A 20548-nucleotide genomic window follows, 5' to 3' on the forward strand; every position below is an offset into this window, starting at 1 on the left:
TGGCGCGCACGAGCAAAGACTGACAGGAGGCGCGAAGCCAGGCTCGCGCTGTGCTGGAAGACTGGGACCTTCCCCAGGCGCGCGTGCGCACGGCCCTTGTACCCTGCCGTTTCCTCTCCAGTCTGGCACCCAGCACACCTTGACAGGAACTGGTGGGGGCGTAGCCTGGCCTCAAACGCTCACTTTTGCTTTTCTTCTCAGGCTTCAAGCAGGAACCTCACGCCAAAGGGGATTCCGCCCACCTCACGCCTGGGCTCGGAACGTGGCGGCCGAGGCCGGCGTGAGGCTCCAGCACGCGACCAGCCTCCGGGGACCAGCGCGAGACACTGTCCGATCGAGCTTACAAGTTTGGGGCTGGCGCAAAACCAGAAGGGGGGTCTCTCGAGGCGGATCCCGGAGGTCATGGGGAATAGTTCGGGGGCTTGCCGGTCAGACTGGAGCCTGGGCTTCACTCAGGAATGGCACTTCCTGGCTGTGGCAACCCTCTGGGAGTTTCGGGGGGCGGGGGAGCGGGTGTGCCTTGGGTGCCCAGGCTGTATTCGAGGCGGGACCTGGGCAGCAGAGCCAGAGTTTGGATTTGAGGCAGGGCCCAGGTTTGGGGATCCAGGCTCGAGTTTGACATATGAAGTCTCTGAATAGTACTGGGGACTTGGGGGTCACCGATTAGGACCTGTAGTCTTGGGATTTGTGTCTGGATAGAACAATTTTTGGGAAAAACAAAAATCTTGGGTTTTGTGACGAAACTTTCCTGTTGGAATCAGAGATACTAATGTGGGAATCTAGAAGCCTAGAGTATAATTTAGGGGCCTGAGGTCTAATTTTGGAGAACTGAAGTCTCAGTATAGATTTAGGGTCTAGAATCTTAATATAGAGTATGAGGTGTGAGATTTAGGGTCTGGAGTCCCAGTTTGGAACTTTGAGAACTGTTAAGGCCTGGAGTCCCCCAGATTGAGTATGGGGCTGCAGTTTTAGAGTTTGGGTTTTAGATAGAACTCACATGTGAGATCTCAGTTTAGGCTTGGGGGCACAGTTTGAGGGTCTGAAGAGACAGTTTGAGGGTCTAGAGGTCTTCCTTTTCAGATCTGAGGTAAATTTGGGGGGTTGAGGTTTGCTTTGGGGAGCTCAGGTTTCTTACTTTATTTAGAGTTTGGGTTCCCAATATTAAGGTTTCTGGTCTGTGTTCTTAATACTAGTATTGGGCTCATATTTGGAGATCAGAAGTTGATAGTTTAGGGGTCTAGAATACCTCAGTATTAGAGTTTAAGGCTTTTAGATTTAGGAAAGTTTCCTTTTTAGGCTCTAGGTCCTCATTTTGGGCGTTTAAAGTCATACGGTTGCTGTCTTAATATCATAGTTTAAATATCTTAAGTCACAGTTTTCAGGTCTGCTCTCCACTGCAGAGTCTGACATCTCATTATTAAGACTAAAGCTCTGAAGTCAAAGTTTGGAAATCTGCTTTTAATTTTAGGTCTGGATCATGATTTACAAGCCCAAATTTGCAATTTGAGATTCATGGACTTCAGTTTAGACTTTGGACATTTTCATTTGTTCTATTGGCCTGTGTTTATGGGGACTCAGGACTTTTTTGGGGATCTCTTGAGTGCTCAAAGGAGCACCATGGCGGGAAATGAGGTGGCCTATCATGCTGTGCATTCCTCTTGGAATCCCAGAGGTCACTAATAATTCTTTCTTTTCCCCTCTTTGCAGATGTGGGATTCCAGCAAACACGTGTGTTCTCCTGAACAGCCCAGAACCAACTCCCTGAGTCCCAGTGAGAGGTAAGGGCTCCCCCTGGCCCACCTCCCTTGCAGCTCTGGCCACTCTGGTAGAGTGATAATAACCATAGTGTTTACTGAGCATTTACTAGTTTGCCAGACTTTTTGCTAAGCTTTTTGTTTGTATACCTGTTAATCCTGACAACAACTCTAGGAGGAAGTAGGTGCAAATATTATTGCCATTTCAAGATGAGAGAACTCTGAAGTAGTTGGCAAAGATCATCTCTAATCCTTGCAGGTTTTGACATTCTGATTTTTTAAAATGCCCTTCCTTCCTTTCTTTTATTCACGTATTTATTTTGCCGTCAAGCCCCTACCAAGTGTCAGGAATCTTATAGAGAGGTTTTCCCAGCAGATGAGGGTTGGATCAGATTTCTCCCTTCCTCCAACATCTGGATAAAGAAGAGAGCCAAAGTTCATCTTATCCCTTACTTTCTTCCCTAATGACTTTTCATCTACCTATCTCTTCATTTATTAACTCCAAAAATCAGCATCCGCTTTGTTTAGGTTATCTGCTTAGGAACTGTGCTCAGAAGGAGTACATGAAGACAATGAAGAATTTCTCTCCTGCTTGCCTATTCCTCCTGGAATTCCAGAGGTCACCAACAGTGCATTCTCTTTCCTCCCTTTCCTCCCTTTTTAGATGTGGAGTCATTGTATTAATAAAGACTCAATTGCAATTAACAGAAACTTAGCTAAAACTGGCTAAGGCATAAATGGGGATTTATTGGATCCTTTAAACAAAAAATTCTGGGGCATCAGGCTAGGCTGGTTCCAAGTGAGGGGTTAAATGATATGCCCGGAAATCTGCCTGTCTTGGCTCTGCTGTTGTCTGGGTTGGCTCTCCATTTGTGAGGGCAAGATGGCTCCTAAGCCCTTCCAGGTCCACGTTCTGCCAACCTGACAAGCCTGGCAGAGATTTTCTCCCCAGGATCCATTGACTCTGATTGGTCAAGCCTGGGTTACTACCCAAATCCTCAACCAATCCCTTGACTTCTTGATTAGACCTTGCTTCAGTGCTCCCTAATGGAACGGAGAAGTCAAGTAATTGGTTCAGGATTTGGGTAGTAACCCAGACTTAGCTAATCAGAATCAGTGGATCCTGGAAAGATAATCTATGCCAGACTTGTCAGGTTGGCAGGATGTGGACCTGGAGTGACTGAAAGGTCTCTTGCCCTCACAAATGGTGAGCCAACCCAGACAACATCAGAGCCAAGAGTGGAAGGGGAGGTTGGGTTCAGATTCTGTGAACCACATGGACTGAGAGTTGGGGAGGGATCATTCCCCAAAGGAAATTATTACCAGAAAACAGGGGGATTGGATGTTGGTCAACCAAAAATGACAGTTTTATCAACCATAGTCATCCAATACAATACCTCCACCCCATTCTCCAACATCCCTTATACCTAAATCGTTCCAACAAATGACTGTCTACCTTCTATCTTGAACAAACCTTTCATGAGCACGCCCTTGGTGCTAAATGCCTGGACAGATCACACTTTCCAGCCAGCTCCATTTTATAAATGAATTATAAACAGGTTTGGAGAGATGAAAGCACTTGTTCGAAATCACACAGCAAGTGGCAGAGCTGGGATTTCAACCAGATCTGTTTGCTTCAAAAGCTGAAGTTTATAACCAACTGTTATACTACTTCTTGGGACTGCCCCTTGCTTTCCCTCATTTTGGAGTGGCTCTTAAATTCTTGCACATGTTAAGCAAATTAGGGTCTCGGCCTTGGTTTTCACACAGCTGATATGAGAAATTTGAACTGGCTTTTTTTTTTTAAGATTTTTTTGATGTGGATCACTTTTAAAGTCTTTATTGAATTTGTTACAATACTATTTCTGTTTTATGTTTGGTTTTTTGGCCACAAGACATGTGGGATCTTAGCTCCCTGACCAGGGATTGAACCTGCATCTCCTGCACTGGAAGGCAAAGTCTTTACCAGCAGGGAAGTCCCCTGGACTGGCTCTTGATTAAAGCTCCTTCCAGCTCCTATAAAATAAAGGAACAGTGAGTGTTTAGGCTGATTAGCTCAGGGAGAAGGAAACTCAAGAATTAGAGTCATTTGCCACTTCAAAGACTGAAAGGCAATCATAAGACAGGATAGCATTCTTTAATTCAACAGTTTTTTTGTTGAGCACCTACTAAGAGCCAGGTATTATTCCAGGAGCTAGGAATATAACCAAGGCCATATATGGCTTTTGTGGGCCATAGGCAATTTTGCTTTCTTGGGCTCATTCCTTCATTAAAAACACATTAAAAATTGTCCTCTATGACAGCATTGGTATAAAGATGAATGTAATCCAAGTTGAATTATATTAATTTTTTTCTCTTCTGACTTCAAAAGAAAACACTTCATGAGCCCCTAAAATTATCACCAGCCTCAAGCACTGTGCTTACCTGTGCCTAATGGATCAGTCAGTCCAGGATATAGCAATAAATAAAAGGGACAAAAATGCCCGCTCTTGTGTTTATATTTATAAGGAAGAAAGAAGAAAAGAAAAGAAGAAAGGAAAAAAGAAAGAAAGATTTTGGATGCCGATAAATGATGTGGGGATGTGACAAAGAATGTGCCTGTTTAGATCAGGTAGTCAGGAAAGGCCTCTCTGAGGTTGTTACATTTAAGCTAAAGGCTGAATGGCAAGAAATCAGCCATGTGAAAAATCAGGGCAAAGGAACATTCCAGGTGGTGGGGATGGGAAAGGCCCTGCAGGCAGAAATAAACTTGGCAGTTGAGAGAAATAGAAAAAGACCTGTGTGGCTGGAGCTGACCTGTTCCCCACAGAATCAGAGGGCAGAGCTGGGATTAGTGAGTGAAAATCATAGAGACTGTGAGGAAGACTTGTCTGAAACCAGAACCATCCAGCAAGGAAAGAAGCCCCCTTGGGAGGGATTGCCTGATTCCCAGAGGCCCCTGTGAGCACAGCCCAGGGTCACACCTATTCAGGACTACTGCCCAGGAGAGACCTATATTTTGCAATTCCTAGTTACCCTTTTTCTCCCTCCAAATAAAAAAAATTATATTTATATGTATTATATATATATACATAAATATACACATTTATATGTATTTTATATATATATATATATATATATATATAATTTGGCTGTGTTGAGTCTTAGTTGCAGCACCCAGGATCTTTTTAATTGGGGCATGTGGGATCTCGGTTCCCTGACAAGGGATGGAAATGGGGCCCCCTGCATTGCAAGCTTGGAGTCTTAGCTACTGGACCACGAGGAAACCCTTCTTATCCTCAGCAAATTATATAGCTGGTTCTGCTCCTAGTTGCTATTTTATGTTGTTTGTGGAACAATTTGATGAATGGATCCCTGACTGTACTGTGGGCTCTAGAAAGAGTTGTTGTTTTCTAGACTTTTATCCCTGTCACCAACCACACTTCCTGGCACACAGTTAAGGGCTCAATAAGCAATTGCTGAATGAATGAGTGAGAATGATTCTTTCAACTTCAGAGTTTGGTTGGGGAGATAAAGAGTGTCTCCCACACTGGTCCCTCATGTCCTCGAGGACAGTGAATCAATTTCTCTCCCTTTCCACAGTGTCCAGCACAGGACCTGGCAAAGAGTATGTATCGAGGGACTTCTCTGGCAGTCCAGTGGTTAAGACACTTCACTCCCAATGCAGGGGCATGGGTTTGATCCCTGGTCAGGGAACTAAGATCCTGCATGCCACACAGCATGACCAAAAATAAAAGAGCGGGTATCAGTTTATGGGTCTGAGTAGGAATCAGAGATACATGTGTAATCAATGGAGTATGTTTGGCTTGATCCTGCTTTCAGTCAGGGAGAAAGACAGGGGAGGCTTCCTAGGGTGGGTGGCAATTGAATCAGGCCCTGAAGGAAAATGAGATAAGGATTGGTGGAGACGAGGTGTTCGGGCTTTCCCAAACAAGTAGCAGAAGTAGTGCCAGAAGTGTATAATTTGGGAGAGAGACGCCAACATCTTTGTGTCTCCATATGTCAGGAGAAAGAGGTACAGGTGTGTGTACATGGATATATTATGAATTATGGATTCAGGGATTAGATCCTGAAAGTTCTGCATCTGCTCAGGAGTTAACTTCTTTCACGCCCTTATTTATCTGTTCATTTAGCAAATAGGCACTGAGTTCCCGCAATGTTCCAGACCCTGTTCTAGGTGCCCCTGAGTCAGCTCTCAGTCTAGTGCAGGGATCAGAGAAATGCATGAGCTCAGGGTCAGGGGGCCCTTAGCAGAGGTACCTCACCTGTCCTGTGGAGTTGGGGGCTGTTGATGGGAGAGAACGAAAGGAAGTAAGAGATGAGACCAGAATGGTCAGGTGGGCCAACCTGTGGGGGGCAGGGCTGGCATTATAAGCCATGTCAAGGGTTTAGACTTGATTTTAATAATGGGATGGCATTGAGAGGTTTGAAGTACTTCTTAGGTAACTAAGGTATTCAGTCTTACGGATAACCCTCTGCACCTGAAAGAATATCCTCATTCCTTTTGCACAGATGGGAAAACCACAGACATATTTGTGTTTCAGAAAGATCACTCCAGGGACTTCCCTGGTGGTCCAGTAGCTAAAATTCTGTGCTCCCAATGCCAGGGGCCCAGGTTCCATCCTTGGTCAGGGAACTAGATCCCAAGTGCCTCAATGAGAGATTGAATATCCCACGTGCTGCCACTAAGACCCGGTGCTGCAAAATAAATATTAAAAAGAAGAAGAAAGAATGATCCCCCTGACTCTCATAGAGAGTATGGATTGGAGGAGGCCAGATGGGAGGCTGGGAGAACTATGAGGATGTCAACACACAGACTAGGGTAGGGGTGAGGGGATGGAGAGAAGGGATTGGAGGAGAAATGGGCAAAATTTGGTGACTGGGAGTTCCCTGGGGGTCCACTGGCTAAAACTGTATGCTTCCACTGCAAGAGGCATGAGTTCAGTCCCTGGTCGGGGAACTAAGCTTCTCTGAGATGGGGAATACTGAGACAGGTGGATTGGGGACTGGTGTCAGATACCAAATTCCATTTTGGATGTCCTAACCAAAACCTGTTCTTGTCCCAAAACAGGAAGCAGAGGAAAAACCACACCAGCAAACTGCAAGAGCTGGCATTGCTGCTGCCCGTGACCCTGAAGACTGGTACCAAGAAGCTCACCAAGGTAAAGGGGCTGAAGGAGAGGAGGTGGATTTGGGAGGCAGATTTGAACATATCAGCAATCGGGCTGACCTCCCTTGTCCTGGGAAACCTAGACAGACACACAAACCCAGTGACAGCACTGAGATGGCAAGGGTCCTGCTCTGAGTGGGCATTTCCGGGAGTCTGTGATCTCATGACCAGAAGTCTGAGGAATTCTTTCCTGCAAAGGAGGCAGGGGGAGGGACCTCCCTGGTGGTCCAGTGGTTGAGACTCTGAGTTCCCAATGCAGGGGGCATGGGTTTGATCCCTGGTTAGGGAAGATCCCACATGCCAAGTGGCATGGCGACAAAAAAAAAAAGGGGGGGGGGAGGCAGGAGAGAGGAAAAAAATAGGCAAGGCATCAGGTCAAGGTCATCTCCCTGGGAGTCAGACAGTCTGGATCTGAGCCCTCCAGCTCCACACCTGCAGAACTCTGGGCAGCTTACTCAGATTATCAGCCTTTCAAGCCTCAGATTTAGCTATAAATCAAGGAAAAATAACTACTCCTACTCAGAGATATTGTGAGACCAAAACTACCCGACAGCCATTACAGGGCCTGAATAAATGTTGGTTCCCTTTCTGAAAGCCTTCTTTTGTGACTTCATTGGGATGATTTCTGAGTTCGATTCTTCTCAGAGGTTCCAGGAGAGCATCTGTTTCCTCCCCTTTTGCCAATTTCTGCACTTGTGCAAGCTCAGTCACTTCAGTCGTATCCGACTCTTTACAACCTCATGGACTGTAACCCTCCAGGTTCCTCTGTCCATGGGATTCTCCAGGCAAGAATATTGGAGTGGGTTGCCATGCCCTCCTCCAAGGGATCTTTCCTACCCAGGGATCAAACCCAAGTCTCCTGACTCTCTTGTGTTGCAGGCAAGTTCTTTACCCCTGAGCCACTGGGGAAGCCTTGCCAGTTTCTAGAGGCCACTTATGGTCCTTGGTTCATGTCCTTTTCAAAGCCAGCAGCATAACAGCTTCTGGTCTCTCCTCTATCTCTGCTTTGGTCAGCAGTTTGCCCTCTCTGCCTTTGGCCCTCCTGCCTCCTGCTTATAAGGATGCTTGTGATTGCACTGGGCACACTCAGATAAGCCAAAATCAAGAATCATCTCCCTATCTCAAGATCCTTAATCACATCTGCAAAGGCCCCTTTGTCATATAAGGCAACACATGCACAGGTTCCGGGGACCAGGCCATGGACACCTTTGGGGGAAGCATTATACAGACCACCACAGTGCTCAAAAATAGCTGAGAAATTTTGCCCTCTTGCCCACTGGAGAATTTGGTGTGCATGGGCTCTATAATAAGTTCTTGGCAGGGAGGATGGAGATGGCTGAGACACAGTCCCTGCGCTGGAGGAATGACAGTCAAGTCAGGGCACAGGCAGCAGCATTCCATCACGACCAGAGGACCACATCCCCTTGGTAGAATCCTCCCCAGGTCTCAGCCCACTGTCCCCCCTCTTTTCGTGGCTGCACTGTGCAGTTTTCCAGATCTTAGTTCCCTATCCAGGGACTGAACCTGGGTCCTCAGCAGTGAAAGCACAAAGTCCTAACCACTGGACCACCAGGGAATTCTCTCAGCTGTCTTAAGGATCCCACTCCTTTCCCATTTTTATCCTCCCTTAAATTAAGTCCTGGGCCTCCTACTGTACATATGACCTTCATCCCAGTCAGTCCTCAGTCTCAGTCATCAACTAAGCATTTGTTAGTCAACGAATGTATCAGGCTCTATGCTGGGCAATTTCACACATTCAAGTTTATTTCGTCCTAATGATACTCTTCTGAGCCTGAATGAATATCCTTGTGCCCATTGCACAGATGAGAAAACTGAGGCTCTAAGGAGGTAAAATGACCTGCTCCCAGTGCACAGCCAGTGAGTGGTAGGTTGGAGCCAGGACCTAAGCTAATAGTCTTTGGACTGTGTCACATTGTGTGGTATGTGTGCTCGGTTGCTAAGTAGTGTCTGACTCTTTTCGATCCCGTGGACTATAGCCTGCCAAGCTCCTCTGTTCCTGAGATTTCCCTCAGGCAAGAATACTGGAGTGGGTTGCCATTTCCTTCTCCAGGGAATTTTCCTGATCCAGGGATTGAACCTGAATTGGCAGGTGGATTCTTTACCACTGAGCCACCTGGGAAGCCAAGCATCAGTAGCCATTAATCCTTAAGTAAATTATAACTCCCTCTGCGTATCAGGTTCCCTGGTGGCTCAGACGGTAAAGAATCCACCTGCAGTGCAAGAGACCTGTGTTCAATCCCTTGGTCAGGAAGATGCCCTAGAGAAGGAAATGGCTACCCACTCCAATATTCTTGCCTGGAGAATTCCATGGGCAAAGGAGCCTGGCGGGCTACAATCCATGGACTTGAAAAGAGTCAGACACTACTGAACGACTATTATTTTATGGATCAGATTAAATATGTTTAGTGACTATCTATATTATGTTTTATGGAAAAGTTTCATGCATGTCCCTCTTGAGACCATGCTTCCTCTTTTTAAATTAATTTTTATTGGAGTATAGTTGATTTACAATGTTGTGTTGGTTTCTGCTTACAGCAAAGTGAATCAGTCATACATATACATATACATGTATCCACTCTTTTTTACATTCTTTTCCCATATAGGTCATTACAGAGTATTAAGCAGAGTTCCTTGTGCTAAGCTCCCTTGTTAGTTATCTATTTTATATATAGTAGTGTGTATATGTCAATCCCAGTCTCTCAATTTATCCCCCACTCCCGAGACCATGTTTCCTGATTTGGGGTTTGGAACATTCCTGTTGACAGTTTTGTTGTTATTCTAGGGATCTATTTCAATCCAAAAAAAATAGTTATAGGTATTCTTTCCTCACCTCCTTACCAGGCTAACTCCTTACACCCTTCGGTTTATTTTTTAAAATTTCAATGTTTTTAATTTTTTGGCCACACCACATGGCATATAGGGTCTTAGTTCCCCAACCAGGGATTGAACTCAAGCCCCCTGCACTGGAAGCACAGAGGTTTAACAACTGGACCGCCAGGGAAGTCCCCACTATTCAGTTTCAATGCTGCCACTTCAGAGAGGCCTTTTTGGACACCCAAGTCTAATTGTATCATGCTCTTTAATTCCTAATGTTTATCACACAGTCAATAATTTTATATGAATTATGAGTTTATTAAGGTCTGAGGCCCTCCCTGTATTGTAAGTTCTGTGAAGGCAAAAAAAGTTTGTGTAGTTCACCCTCCTTGTGGCTTAGTGGCTGGTATCTTTTTTAGCTTAGTATCTCTCATGTCAACTCAGCCTCGACTTAGTGGCTGGATGGGGGATGCCCGCTGCTGCTATGGGGGAAGAGTCATTCCTTCAGTGATAACTGGCTCCATCACCTCTCCGTTCTGTGTGCTCAGAATCCAGAAATCCATCAGCTACATGCTCTTACTCTCAACGGGTTCAAGGTCAATGGGAGAGAATGACACATCAACAGATAATTATAAAACAGTGTGGCAAGTGCCTTGGTGGAAACAGGCCCAGGGTGTCACAGGAGTGCTGAGGAGGGACATCTGAACAGTCTAGATGTGGGGTCAGAAGGTCAGGAAAGCTTCTGGAAGGCAGGGAACGCTGTGCCGAGGCTCAACGAAAGAGAAGCCAGGGAGGAGAAGGGGCACAGCAGCCTGTGCCCCCAAAACCTCACCAGGAGGCAGGCAGGCCTGGCTTCACACCCCAGTTTGGCCACGCCCTCTCTGTAACCCAGTGATCCCTTCAGCGCCCTGGGCTTGTCTTCATAGCTGTAACCGTTGGCTCCCTGGGCCACGGTGAGGACTGAAGAGCACAATAGGAACGTCTCTGCCCATGGCGGGTGGATTGCTGGGGTGGGGCCCCAGGGGTCCTGGAGCCTGACTGTCCCTGGTCCCCAGCAGCCTCACGTGTTCTCGAGCCCACTCAATCCCGTCTTTCTTTTGGGAGCAGAAGGAGGTTCTCTTGCACGTCCTGCAGTACATTCATTACCTACAGAGCTGCATCAATGTGGCCAAGGCCTCGCTCCAACTCCACACCACCCATGGGCAAGGCGGCCTCGGGGGTAAGTAAGCGCAGCCGACGTTCCCCGTGCCTGCTATGTCCAGGCTGTCGGGGATGCTGAAGTGACCTAGATGGTTCCCATCCTCCCCGGATCTCACAGCCTGGCGTGTGTCCAAGGTGCTGTGACCCCAGAGGAGGGCGTCTTGGGAAGCCTGTGGGGGGAGGGCCCTTGGAGCGGGCCTTCAAGGACAGGGGGGCACCATGCCAGGCAAACAAGAAACAATGTGAGCAGGAGCCCACAGGCACAAGAAGACACAAATGGAAGGTCTGGGAACAGGCAAGCCTTCAGGTGTGACTGGAGGGGCCGTGCAGCACCCAGATGACGTGCACAGACTCCGGAGCCAGGTCCAGACTCAGACACATGTGTCTCATGACCTAGACTGCTCTGAGCCTCAGTTCCCTCATCTGCAAAATGGACCAGTAAGAGTACTTCCTTTCTGTTTGTTGTGAGAATTAAATGAGTTAATACACGCAAGGAGTGTTGTCACACAGTGCCTGGAACATGCCAGTCGTTCTACATTGTATATGCTGGGTGTTGTTGTTACTGGTGTGAGAAATACCCTGGCAAGAAGGGTAGGAAATGAGGCAGAGATGAGATTCTGAAGGGCCTCGAGAGCCTGGCTCGGGAGGGAGATAGGATGAAAATGACTGAAGAACTTTAAGCCAGAGGAAACCACCATCAGAGTGGCTGTTTAGGAAGAGGTCCCTGACATCTAGTGTGGGGGACTGGTCATTAAGTAAGAAACTGGAGTCAGGGAGACCAGTGGAGACACTTCTGGGAGGGACCTAGGCAGGAGACCACAAGCAAATGTAGCACCATGGCTGAGAGTGTGGGCTGAAGAGGGTCACTTTGGGAGATGTTCACAAGGAAGAATTGAGAGGCCTGGAGCAGAGGCCGCGGGCCACCTGGGGTGGATGCTGGAGCCCCCACCATCTTGAGGAGGTAGGGAGAGGAACTGGTTTGGGAGGGGAAGATGGGTAAGCATTTGGGAAGCATTGAGTCAGTCTTCTGTCTGGGCTGAGGCCCGGAATGGACCTGCAGACACTTGAGTTTTCACCTATACTTCTGCCACCTGGCTGTGAAACCTCAGACAAGTCCCATCTCCTCCCAGGACCTCAGTTTCCACTTTTACAAAGTCCATCTGGGGACTGCAGCAGCCTCCCTCCCCCTGTCCAGTGGGAAGCATTGTCCAGAGGCAGGACTCAGGCTGGACAAGGGTGAGGCCATCTGACCTGCCTCCTTCTCCATCCTCTGCAGGGCTGGGTTGGAACCCTGCTGCAGGCTCCGCAAAGCAGAGACTCTCCACCCCGTCCAGCTCCCCGCATTCTCAGAAGTCCCGTCTTTGGGGAGCATGCCGGAAACCTCGGAAGAAAAAGCCAACCCGAGTGTCAGGTACAAGCCTGCAGTGGAATAGGAAACAGGAGTCCCACAGGAACGGGGCTCCTTCTCCAGGGCCGTCACCACTCCAGGGAGGCCCAGTCAGCAATCCTGAGCCTGGACCAGGCTCTAGATTCAGACATGACTCGGTTCAACTCCTCGTGCCCTCCTCTTCCTAGCTCTGAGGCCTGGGCTGGCGGCGGCGGGGGAGGGGGGGGGGCGGGTCACTCATCCTCTGAGCCTCTGTTTCCTGGTCTGGATATTGGAGTGCCTGCCACAGGGTGGTCTTCAGGATGAGGAGCCCATGTGCACACCACTCGAGTGCTTAAGTGGCGGGGCATGTAGCCAGTGCCCAGCAAATGGAATCTGCTGTCAGCATTTATCATCCCTCTGTCCTATCATCCATCCCTGGGCCAGGGCAGCAGGGTGCATGGGTGATGGAAGGACCCTGTGTGGGAGGTGAGGGTCCCAAGTCCCACCTCAGCCTTGCTACTAACTCACTACCTGTCTCTTCCCCTTTTTGAGCCCCATTTTCCATGTCTTTAAAAAGGGAGTTGGGGGACTTCCCTGGTGTTCTAGAGGTTAAGATTCCACACTTTCAATTCAGGGGGCACTGGTTCAATCCCTGGTTGAGGAACTAAGATCCTGCATGCCACATGACCTAGCTTTAAAAAAAGGGTGGGAGGAGTCGGACCTAATCAATGATTTCCAGCCCTGGCTGCACATCTGAATCACTGGGATGCTTTAAAAAATGCCCCTGCCTGTGCCTCCCACCTGAACGCTGGGCTTCAGTGATCTGGGTGGAACCTGGGCATCAGTATTTTTCAGAATTCTCAAAGTGATTCTAACATCTGGGCAGAGGAAGGGGGTATCGGACTAGATGGTCTTTATTTGAGGATCTGGGCTTACCTGAGAAGGACTGAGTGACCCAGCCAGGCAAAGCTTTGAAGCAGGTCGTTGGGGCCAGAGCAGAGTGTCTCCACCCCAACCCCAACCACCTTCTGGAGACAGTCCCCCTGCCCCCACCAGCCCTGTCTGATGCCATCTCTCTCCTCTCCCAGAACGCCAGACCCGGGCCCAGAACCCTCGTCGCTGTCTGGCCCTGGAGAAGCCTGAGAAGCTGGAGACCCCATCTCCAGACCAGAAAGGAGGAAACGTGGTGGGGACCACCACCCCTCCAAGATGCTTGGACTCCTGCAGTCTCCCCAGGGCTGAGGCATCCTCATCTCAAGGTGACAGGAAGGGAGGAAGACACCAGCTGACATGGCTGGATGTGGCTGAGAACAGCGTCCACTGTGACATCTCAAGTTGGTCTCTTTCCTCTCCACTAACTTAGCCAGTCGTTTACACACCACTGATCAGGCACCCCCTGGCGTCCTGGAAAAAGTCCTAGAAGCCGGGGATTGGACCGTGGACAAGAGAGGTGCTGTCTCTTGGCCTCTTTCCCAGTTTCCTTTTCCCTTCAGGCTCGGCTGTGGGTGTAAGGCGGGGGGCAGGATCAGTGCAGCCCTCATGTGAGGGCTGCAGTTCACAGAACTGGGGGCAAGAGTCGGGCCTCCTCCTGAGCCTCCTTTCCCTTGAAGCAGCCAGACAAATGCTCCTGCGAGCCAGCTTGCAAAGGTGTGACACCCCCAGCAGACACGGGCACGACTGGAAGGCGAGGCCTCGGGTCATCCTCTTCCTCTGCCCATTCATTCAGCCCTTCCTCCCAGAGCCTATCCTCTGGGCCAGGCCACGGGCATGGTGCTAGTGACCGCCCGGTGATCCCATACGCTCACTTCCTGGGGTCACCCATGAGTGGTGGGTGTCCCAGATCATCTGCTAATCTTGTGACCTTGGGCAAGTTTCTTTAGAGCTCAGTGCCTTCGTTTACTGAACTGTAACTGGGTATTATAATAACCATATCCTTTGGCAAAGGGGTGCTGAGTAGTATGTAAAGTGATTAAAACTATGCTGCCATGGTAAGTACTATACACTTGTTTGCTACCATCATCTTCATCATCATTACTGAACTTAAATATTTTATCTTCCTTAGAGCTTCTAATAGAGATGTAGGATTCCAGAAACCTGGGGGTGATTCAGGGTACCCTGTGGCTCAGATGGTAAAGAATCTGCCTGCAATGCAGGAGACCCAAGTTTGATCCCTGGATTGGGAAGATCCTCTGGAGGAGGGAATGGCAACCCACTCCAGTATTCCTGCCTGGAGAATCCCATAGACAGAGGAGCCTTGCAGGCTACAGTCCGTGGGGTCACAAAGAGTCGGACACAACTGAGCAACTAACACCTTCACTTTCAAACCTCACTCAGAGTCCCCGCCCCCAGCCTGAGGTTTTGGCTGGAGTGGGGGGAGGCAGAGGCTGTGGGAGACCCCGGCACCTCTCCATCTGTGTCCCTGTGAGCCCTGGCATCAGGCCCTGTCACAGGAGTGACCATCCCAACTTGCCCCCGTAGGCTGCTGTGTAAAAGATGATACTCGGGATTTGGGGTCTTATCCTGCTTTTGAGGCCCAGCAAGGGGTCGAGACGATCCATTTTCTCAACAAGACCCCGCCTGGTCCCAGGTAAGGGAAGCTCAGGGGATATGAGTTGGGGAGCTGACATGTTCCAGGGGAATGGCTAAGGCCTGGGGAGAAATAGGGTCAATTTCCACCCTCTGCTTGTATCCGGGGTGACCACCTCTGAGGGCCTAGCTTTGCACCAGGCATTGGGAGTCCAAAGGAAAGCCCTGCTTCTTGTGTGCTGATAAGGGCCGCAGCCCCTCCCTGGCCTCCTGTCCTACCCTTCTAGCCTGTCAACACCAGTCACCCGCGTGGCTTTTTTAACGCAGAGTCTTTGGTCATGTTGGGTTTTGGCTTTAGGCTGCTCCGTCTTATTGGGTAGAGCACAGATATCTTAATTTGCATTTGAGATCCTCTCTTGCCCCAGCTCACCTTGCCAGCCCCTCCCCTGTGAATCTTATCCTTACCACTAATTATTCACCACTTTGGAAGGAGGCCCACCCGTGTCCCCCTGGGCTTCTCATCCTTGGTTCCCTCTTCCAGGAAGCCTGTTCCCCTCGTCCACCTGGAAGGAACTACCCATCCTTCTACCTATCCTTCTAGCTCAGCATGTTTCTCTGTCCTGCCCTGCCCACCTTCTCTCTTCCTCCTCAAACCCCTCTCCCAGCTCTGCCCCCTGTGTCATCAGCTCTGATGACAGCTGGCCTCTCGTCACAAGCCCTGAAGCTCCCTAAGGGCGGGCACCTCAGCTGACCAAGGTCTCTGCCCCCGGCGCTCCCCAGTGGCGGGCACAGAGCCATCCCCGTCTTACCCCAGTGGGCAACACTGAGACACCCGGAGGGCAAGGGCTTGCTCTGTGTGCCACAGTATTTCCAGCCAGGGCCCCAGGTCTGCCTCTTGAATTCCACCTTTTGCAGGGAGAAGCTGGTGTCCTATGATTCTGGCGAGGAGGTGGGCAAGCAGTCTCCAAATGCCGACCCTTGGCTTCCTGCCTGGACTGCAGAGGGCAGCCCCCAAGGTGACTGAAGCTCTGTCTCTCCCCCTTGTAGGTGGGTGTGGGGCCTTCTTGGTACCTTCTTTCTGAGGATGTCCGGGGAAGGGGGCAGTGGGAGAGGGATGGATGCGCTAAGCACGGACACAGGGCACTCGCTGTCCCCAGCCATCGGTTGCCATGGCAGATGTTGCTAATCAATCCTAACTTTTTCTCTTGATCCCAGAAACTACTTCAGAATCTTAATACAGAGCTCCAGCTAGCTCATATCAGTCTGTTGGATCTGGCACATCATATACATATATATATATGTATATATTTATATTTATATATGCCATCTCTAACATAATTCCGGGCTTCCCTGGTGACTCAGTGGGAAAGAACATGGCCTGCCAAGCAGGAGAGGCGGGTTTGATCCCTGGGTTGGGAAGATTCCCCTTGAGAAGGGAATGGGCAACCTGTTCCAGTATTCTTGCCTGGAAAATCCCATGGACAGAGGAGCCTGGCAGGCTACAGTCCATGGGGTCACAAAGAGTCGGACACGACTTAGCGACTAAACCACCACCACCACCAACAACATGAATCCAGGCACTGCGCCTCTTAATTTCCTCTTCTAAGCACTCACAATGAAGAACTGACAGAGTCACCTTTCCCCAGTGTGGGGCACCATCTCCTCAAAGCCAGCTGCTCTGTTCCAGGAGATGACAACACCTGACACACCCTCAAGCCTGACATTTCCTTTTCAGAGAGCCCACTGGCCCTGGGGCCTCCCCAGATTACCAATGAGATCGAGACAGACCCCCTGAAGGAGATCCTAGGGCTCAGCCCCTCCCTCTTCAGCTCCCCAGGGAAACTGCTACCCGAACAGATCCTGGAGGACGGCAGTGAGTACCTGACCCAAGGTGAGCACCCAGGGCTGGACCTGAGGTTTGGTTCACTGAGAAAGAAAAAACCCGCAGTGATGCCCACCAAGTGTGTAGCCCACTTGATGGGCACTTGCTGGGCAGCACTGGATACCCGGGGGTGAATCCTCCCAGGACAAATCCCATCCCATCCCTGGAGCCCACAGCCTGGTGAGGAGTTGCTCCAGGCCAGCCTGGTGCAGGGGAGGCTCCGGGACCCTACAGTAGGGACCTACTCACTCTGCCCAGGCTGGAGGTCCCCCACAGGAGCTGGACTTGGACTTGGGCAGAAGAGCCCAAAGGTCACAGCCAGAGAAAGGCCCTCCAGCTATGGGGACGGCAGGACAGCGGCCTGGTGTCCCGAGAGAGGCGCTTCTGTCCCAGCCACCTTTCTGGTCTCCCTCTCTGTCCCTGACAGCTCTCTTTGAGGAAATACTGTTAGATCCTGCATCTTCACCTTCTGCCTGCATCTTTGAGGAACCTCAGAAGGTAGGTGTCTGCCAGCACACCTGTCCACACACCCGTCCATCCTTCTTCCCACCAGTTTGATTCACTCATCCGTCCTCTTGACCTTTCAGTCACCCCCGACCCCTCAACTCAGCTGTCTGTCCATCATGCTTCTCCTGGTCCTTCCAGAGACTCACCCACCCATCTGTGCCCTAACCTACCTGCTGGCCACCAGGCGCCCTGCTCTGTGCTGGGCCCTTGGAATGAACCCCCTGTAAAGAATAAATCTAAAAGCTGCCAGGTGCCCAGAAAAGACCCCACATAATCTTATGACTGCTCTATGGGGCAGGCTCTCTTGTGACACCATTTAACCAATGAGGAAACTGAAAACAGCAGGTGACCTCTGGGATCCTCGGTGCGAAAGAGCCTCCCCTCCCAGGCCCCAGAATTGACCTCCGGAGCACCGTCTGCTCCAGCAGCTCAACCTCTGGCTGACAAGAGGAGCAGCCTGGCTCTGGTCCCCAGATGGTTCTCCCTCCATGTGTGGGAAGGTGGCCCCTGCCTCAACAAGTAGCTGATTTCACCGCAGAAACAAAGAGAGACACCGTTAGCAGAGCTTTTATAAACACTGGCCTGGCCTGGCAGGGGATGTGTGGTGACACCATCGTGGATGAAACACACTCAGAGGAGTTAAAACTTGCCTAGGGTGTGCCAGCTCCCTCACAGGGGAATTGTGAGGGAGAGCCCCAGAATAGGAGACAGAAGCCCCCAGTCCACCTCTTCCCTGATCCACTGTGGGAACTGGGGAACCTTTGCTTGAACTTCTGAGGCGGTGTCTGGACGAGGCTGTTTTGAACCTGAGCTGTTTCCGATGCTTGTGTGACATCCCAGGAGAGCCGCGAGTGGGGGCCGTGAAGGGACACCACTGCCCCCCTCTGTCCATCTCTTCCTATCTTTCTCCTTCATGTCCCAGGACACGCCCCCTGAGGTCCCCAAAGACCCCTCCAACTCCCAAGACCTGTGCCAGTCCTCGGTCTCGCTGGACCACTGCTACCTCTCACTGAGTGAAAACAGCAAGGTGCCATCCAGCGCCGGCTCGGAGGACACGGACACAGACTCGGTGTGGAGGCAGCAGCAGGTGAGGGAGACGGAGAGCCATCGGCTGGGTCAGTCCAGGTCTCCTGCCCGCCCTCACCTATGCCCCCCTCACCTCTCTATGCCCCCTGCAGGACACTCAGGGTGACCTTGAGGGCCTGCAGTCCTCCAGCGACGATGGGGACTACACGTGGACCCCTACCCGGCGGGTCTCACCCCTGCCCACGGCCGGGAGGAAGGCCAGGAAGGGCCGGGCCAGCCGGCGTCCCTCCAAGTCCAAGGGGAGCAAGAAAGCCCCTGGCACTCCCCAGATGAAGAAGAAGTGTGTCAACGGCTTCATCATGTTCTGCAGGATGAACCGGAAGCAGTACATTCGGTGGGTGGGCGTCCTCTTCTGCCCTGACAGGGGCCCTGCTTCACTGTCCACCCACTCCCAGGGCTAGACCACCCGCTGCTGCTGACACGCTCGCCCGCCACACTCGCCCCCGCCTCCCCTGGCCCCGTGCATCGGAAGCAGTGAAACTCGCCTCAGACTTATGAAAAAAAGGAAATTAATTGGCAAATATTAACTTATATAATTGACATAACTAATTAATATAATTAATTAATTACTATAATCTGAAAAAGAGGCTCCACCTTCAGCCGTGGCTGGTCCTGGGACTCCCGTGATGCTCTTGGATCTTCACCCCTTTCTGGACTCCGTATTCCTCTCGGCTTTGAGCTCCATCCCTGCTGGGCCAGGTTGGGAGCAGGCTCACCCCTACCTAGGAGCTTCAGGCTCATGTCCTGTCTCCCACCCCAGCAACCCTGTGGGAAGACAGTGCCTCATTTCTAAGATTTCAAGCAGAAGTCCTTGGGGCTGAACTTGATGGGATCTGTCAAGCGCCCAAACCTGAACAATCATCGCCAGCCTGCAGCTGGGGGCGGGGGTGGGGGAGGTCCCTCAAGCCTCAGGGGAGAAGAGCTGGTGCTCCTATCAGAGCGGCAGATGCAGATCCCGGGACACGGGGGGGTGGGGGGGGGTGCCCCTCTCCAGCCACCCTTTAGTCGAGGGGGGGGTGCCCCTCTCCAGCCACCCTTTAGTCGAGATCCCTCCTCTGTCACCTCTGTTCCAGGGGGCATGAAAGGGAAGCCTTTCTGGGCAACACGGGAAGATCTGAGTTCTCAGATGGGAAAGATGAGGCTATGGGAAGGCCAGGGCCCCTCGTGTGGTTGGCCTTTGCCCAAGCCAGGCAGGGCTGCAGGCACCTCCTCACCTCCTCCCCACTCCTGCCACAGAGCCTGCCCTGGGACCGCATCCACGGCCGCCACCAAGGAGCTGGCTCAACTCTGGCGGGTGATGACCCTGCAGGAGCGAAAACCATACTGGTGAGAAGCCCCTGCCCAGAAGGTGTGGGTGGTGGACACTAGGGCCCTCCCTGCTCCTCTGAAAATCATCAGAGCCTTGAGCTTTGTGATGTTGGAAGCAGGGTGGGAGTTTCCTCGGGCGGGAGATCTGGGTGTCACCAAATTTTATGGAAGAGTTGGGGGACAGAAGCAGAAGGGTGCTCTACCCCTACCTGGAACTTAGAAGGGGAAATAGCTGAATTCTTAATTTGGATCCCCTTGGCCCTAAACTTACTTTGCACTTTCTGCTTCAGAGTTTCTCAGAGCAGGAAACTGCGTCTTAACTCCCTGTAGCTTGGCCGCCTTCTCCTCTCCCCATCTCAACGCCCCCTCCCTCCTGAAACCCCTATTCTCCACCAACTTCAAATTCCTGCCACCTGTCCAGTCCTCAGTTGCCCCTCTCTGGAAAAACAAGCGCATGCACAGATCTTAACAGGTCTCCAAAGAGCCAGCACTTTGCTGGTGGAGCCGAATAAAGCCCTGGCCGTCCCCAGCCCAGACCCTGGTCACTACTGAGCCCAGAGCACTGGGGGTGGGACGGAGGTGAGACGGAGGAAACCCACCCATCCTGCCACCTCTCCCCCAGCACCAAGGCGCGCAGGTTCAGCCGCCAGCACAACCGGATCGTGAAGCAGGACAGCTCCAGCAGCGAGGACGAGGACTGGGAGACCCCCAAACCCTTCTACCAGCTGTTGGCTGAGAAGGCCCGAGGCTCCCCAGACCCAGTCTCTCCGGAGTCTCCTCAGCAAGAGTGAGGGTGCCGCGCCCTCCCTTGGGCCCTGCTGCTGTTGAAACCAGGAGCCTGTGATGGTTTCCTGGGCCTCGCCCCCGCTAGTGCAGGTCTCCCCAGGTTGGCAGGTGGCGTTCTTTATTGA

The 20548-nt window shown here is 51.1% G+C and overlaps 1 protein-coding gene across 1 annotated transcript; it reads left to right on the forward strand.

Moving 5' to 3' along the window:
- Nucleotides 1–1658: 1658 nt before the first annotated feature.
- On the forward strand, nucleotides 1659–20428 carry MEIOSIN (meiosis initiator). Its single transcript, XM_061140574.1, has 13 exons — nucleotides 1659–1778; nucleotides 6826–6916; nucleotides 10867–10978; nucleotides 12236–12370; nucleotides 13417–13662; nucleotides 14807–14915; nucleotides 15770–15870; nucleotides 16590–16745; nucleotides 17164–17234; nucleotides 18166–18330; nucleotides 18422–18663; nucleotides 19566–19655; nucleotides 20260–20428. The coding sequence occupies exons 1-13, from the start codon at nucleotides 1708–1710 to the stop codon at nucleotides 20426–20428; spliced, it is 1758 nt and encodes a 585-aa protein (XP_060996557.1). The 5' UTR covers nucleotides 1659–1707.
- Nucleotides 20429–20548: the final 120 nt, after the last annotated feature.

This window comes from Dama dama, chromosome 4, assembly GCF_033118175.1.
Source record: "Dama dama isolate Ldn47 chromosome 4, ASM3311817v1, whole genome shotgun sequence".
Lineage (NCBI taxonomy): Eukaryota > Metazoa > Chordata > Mammalia > Artiodactyla > Cervidae > Dama > Dama dama.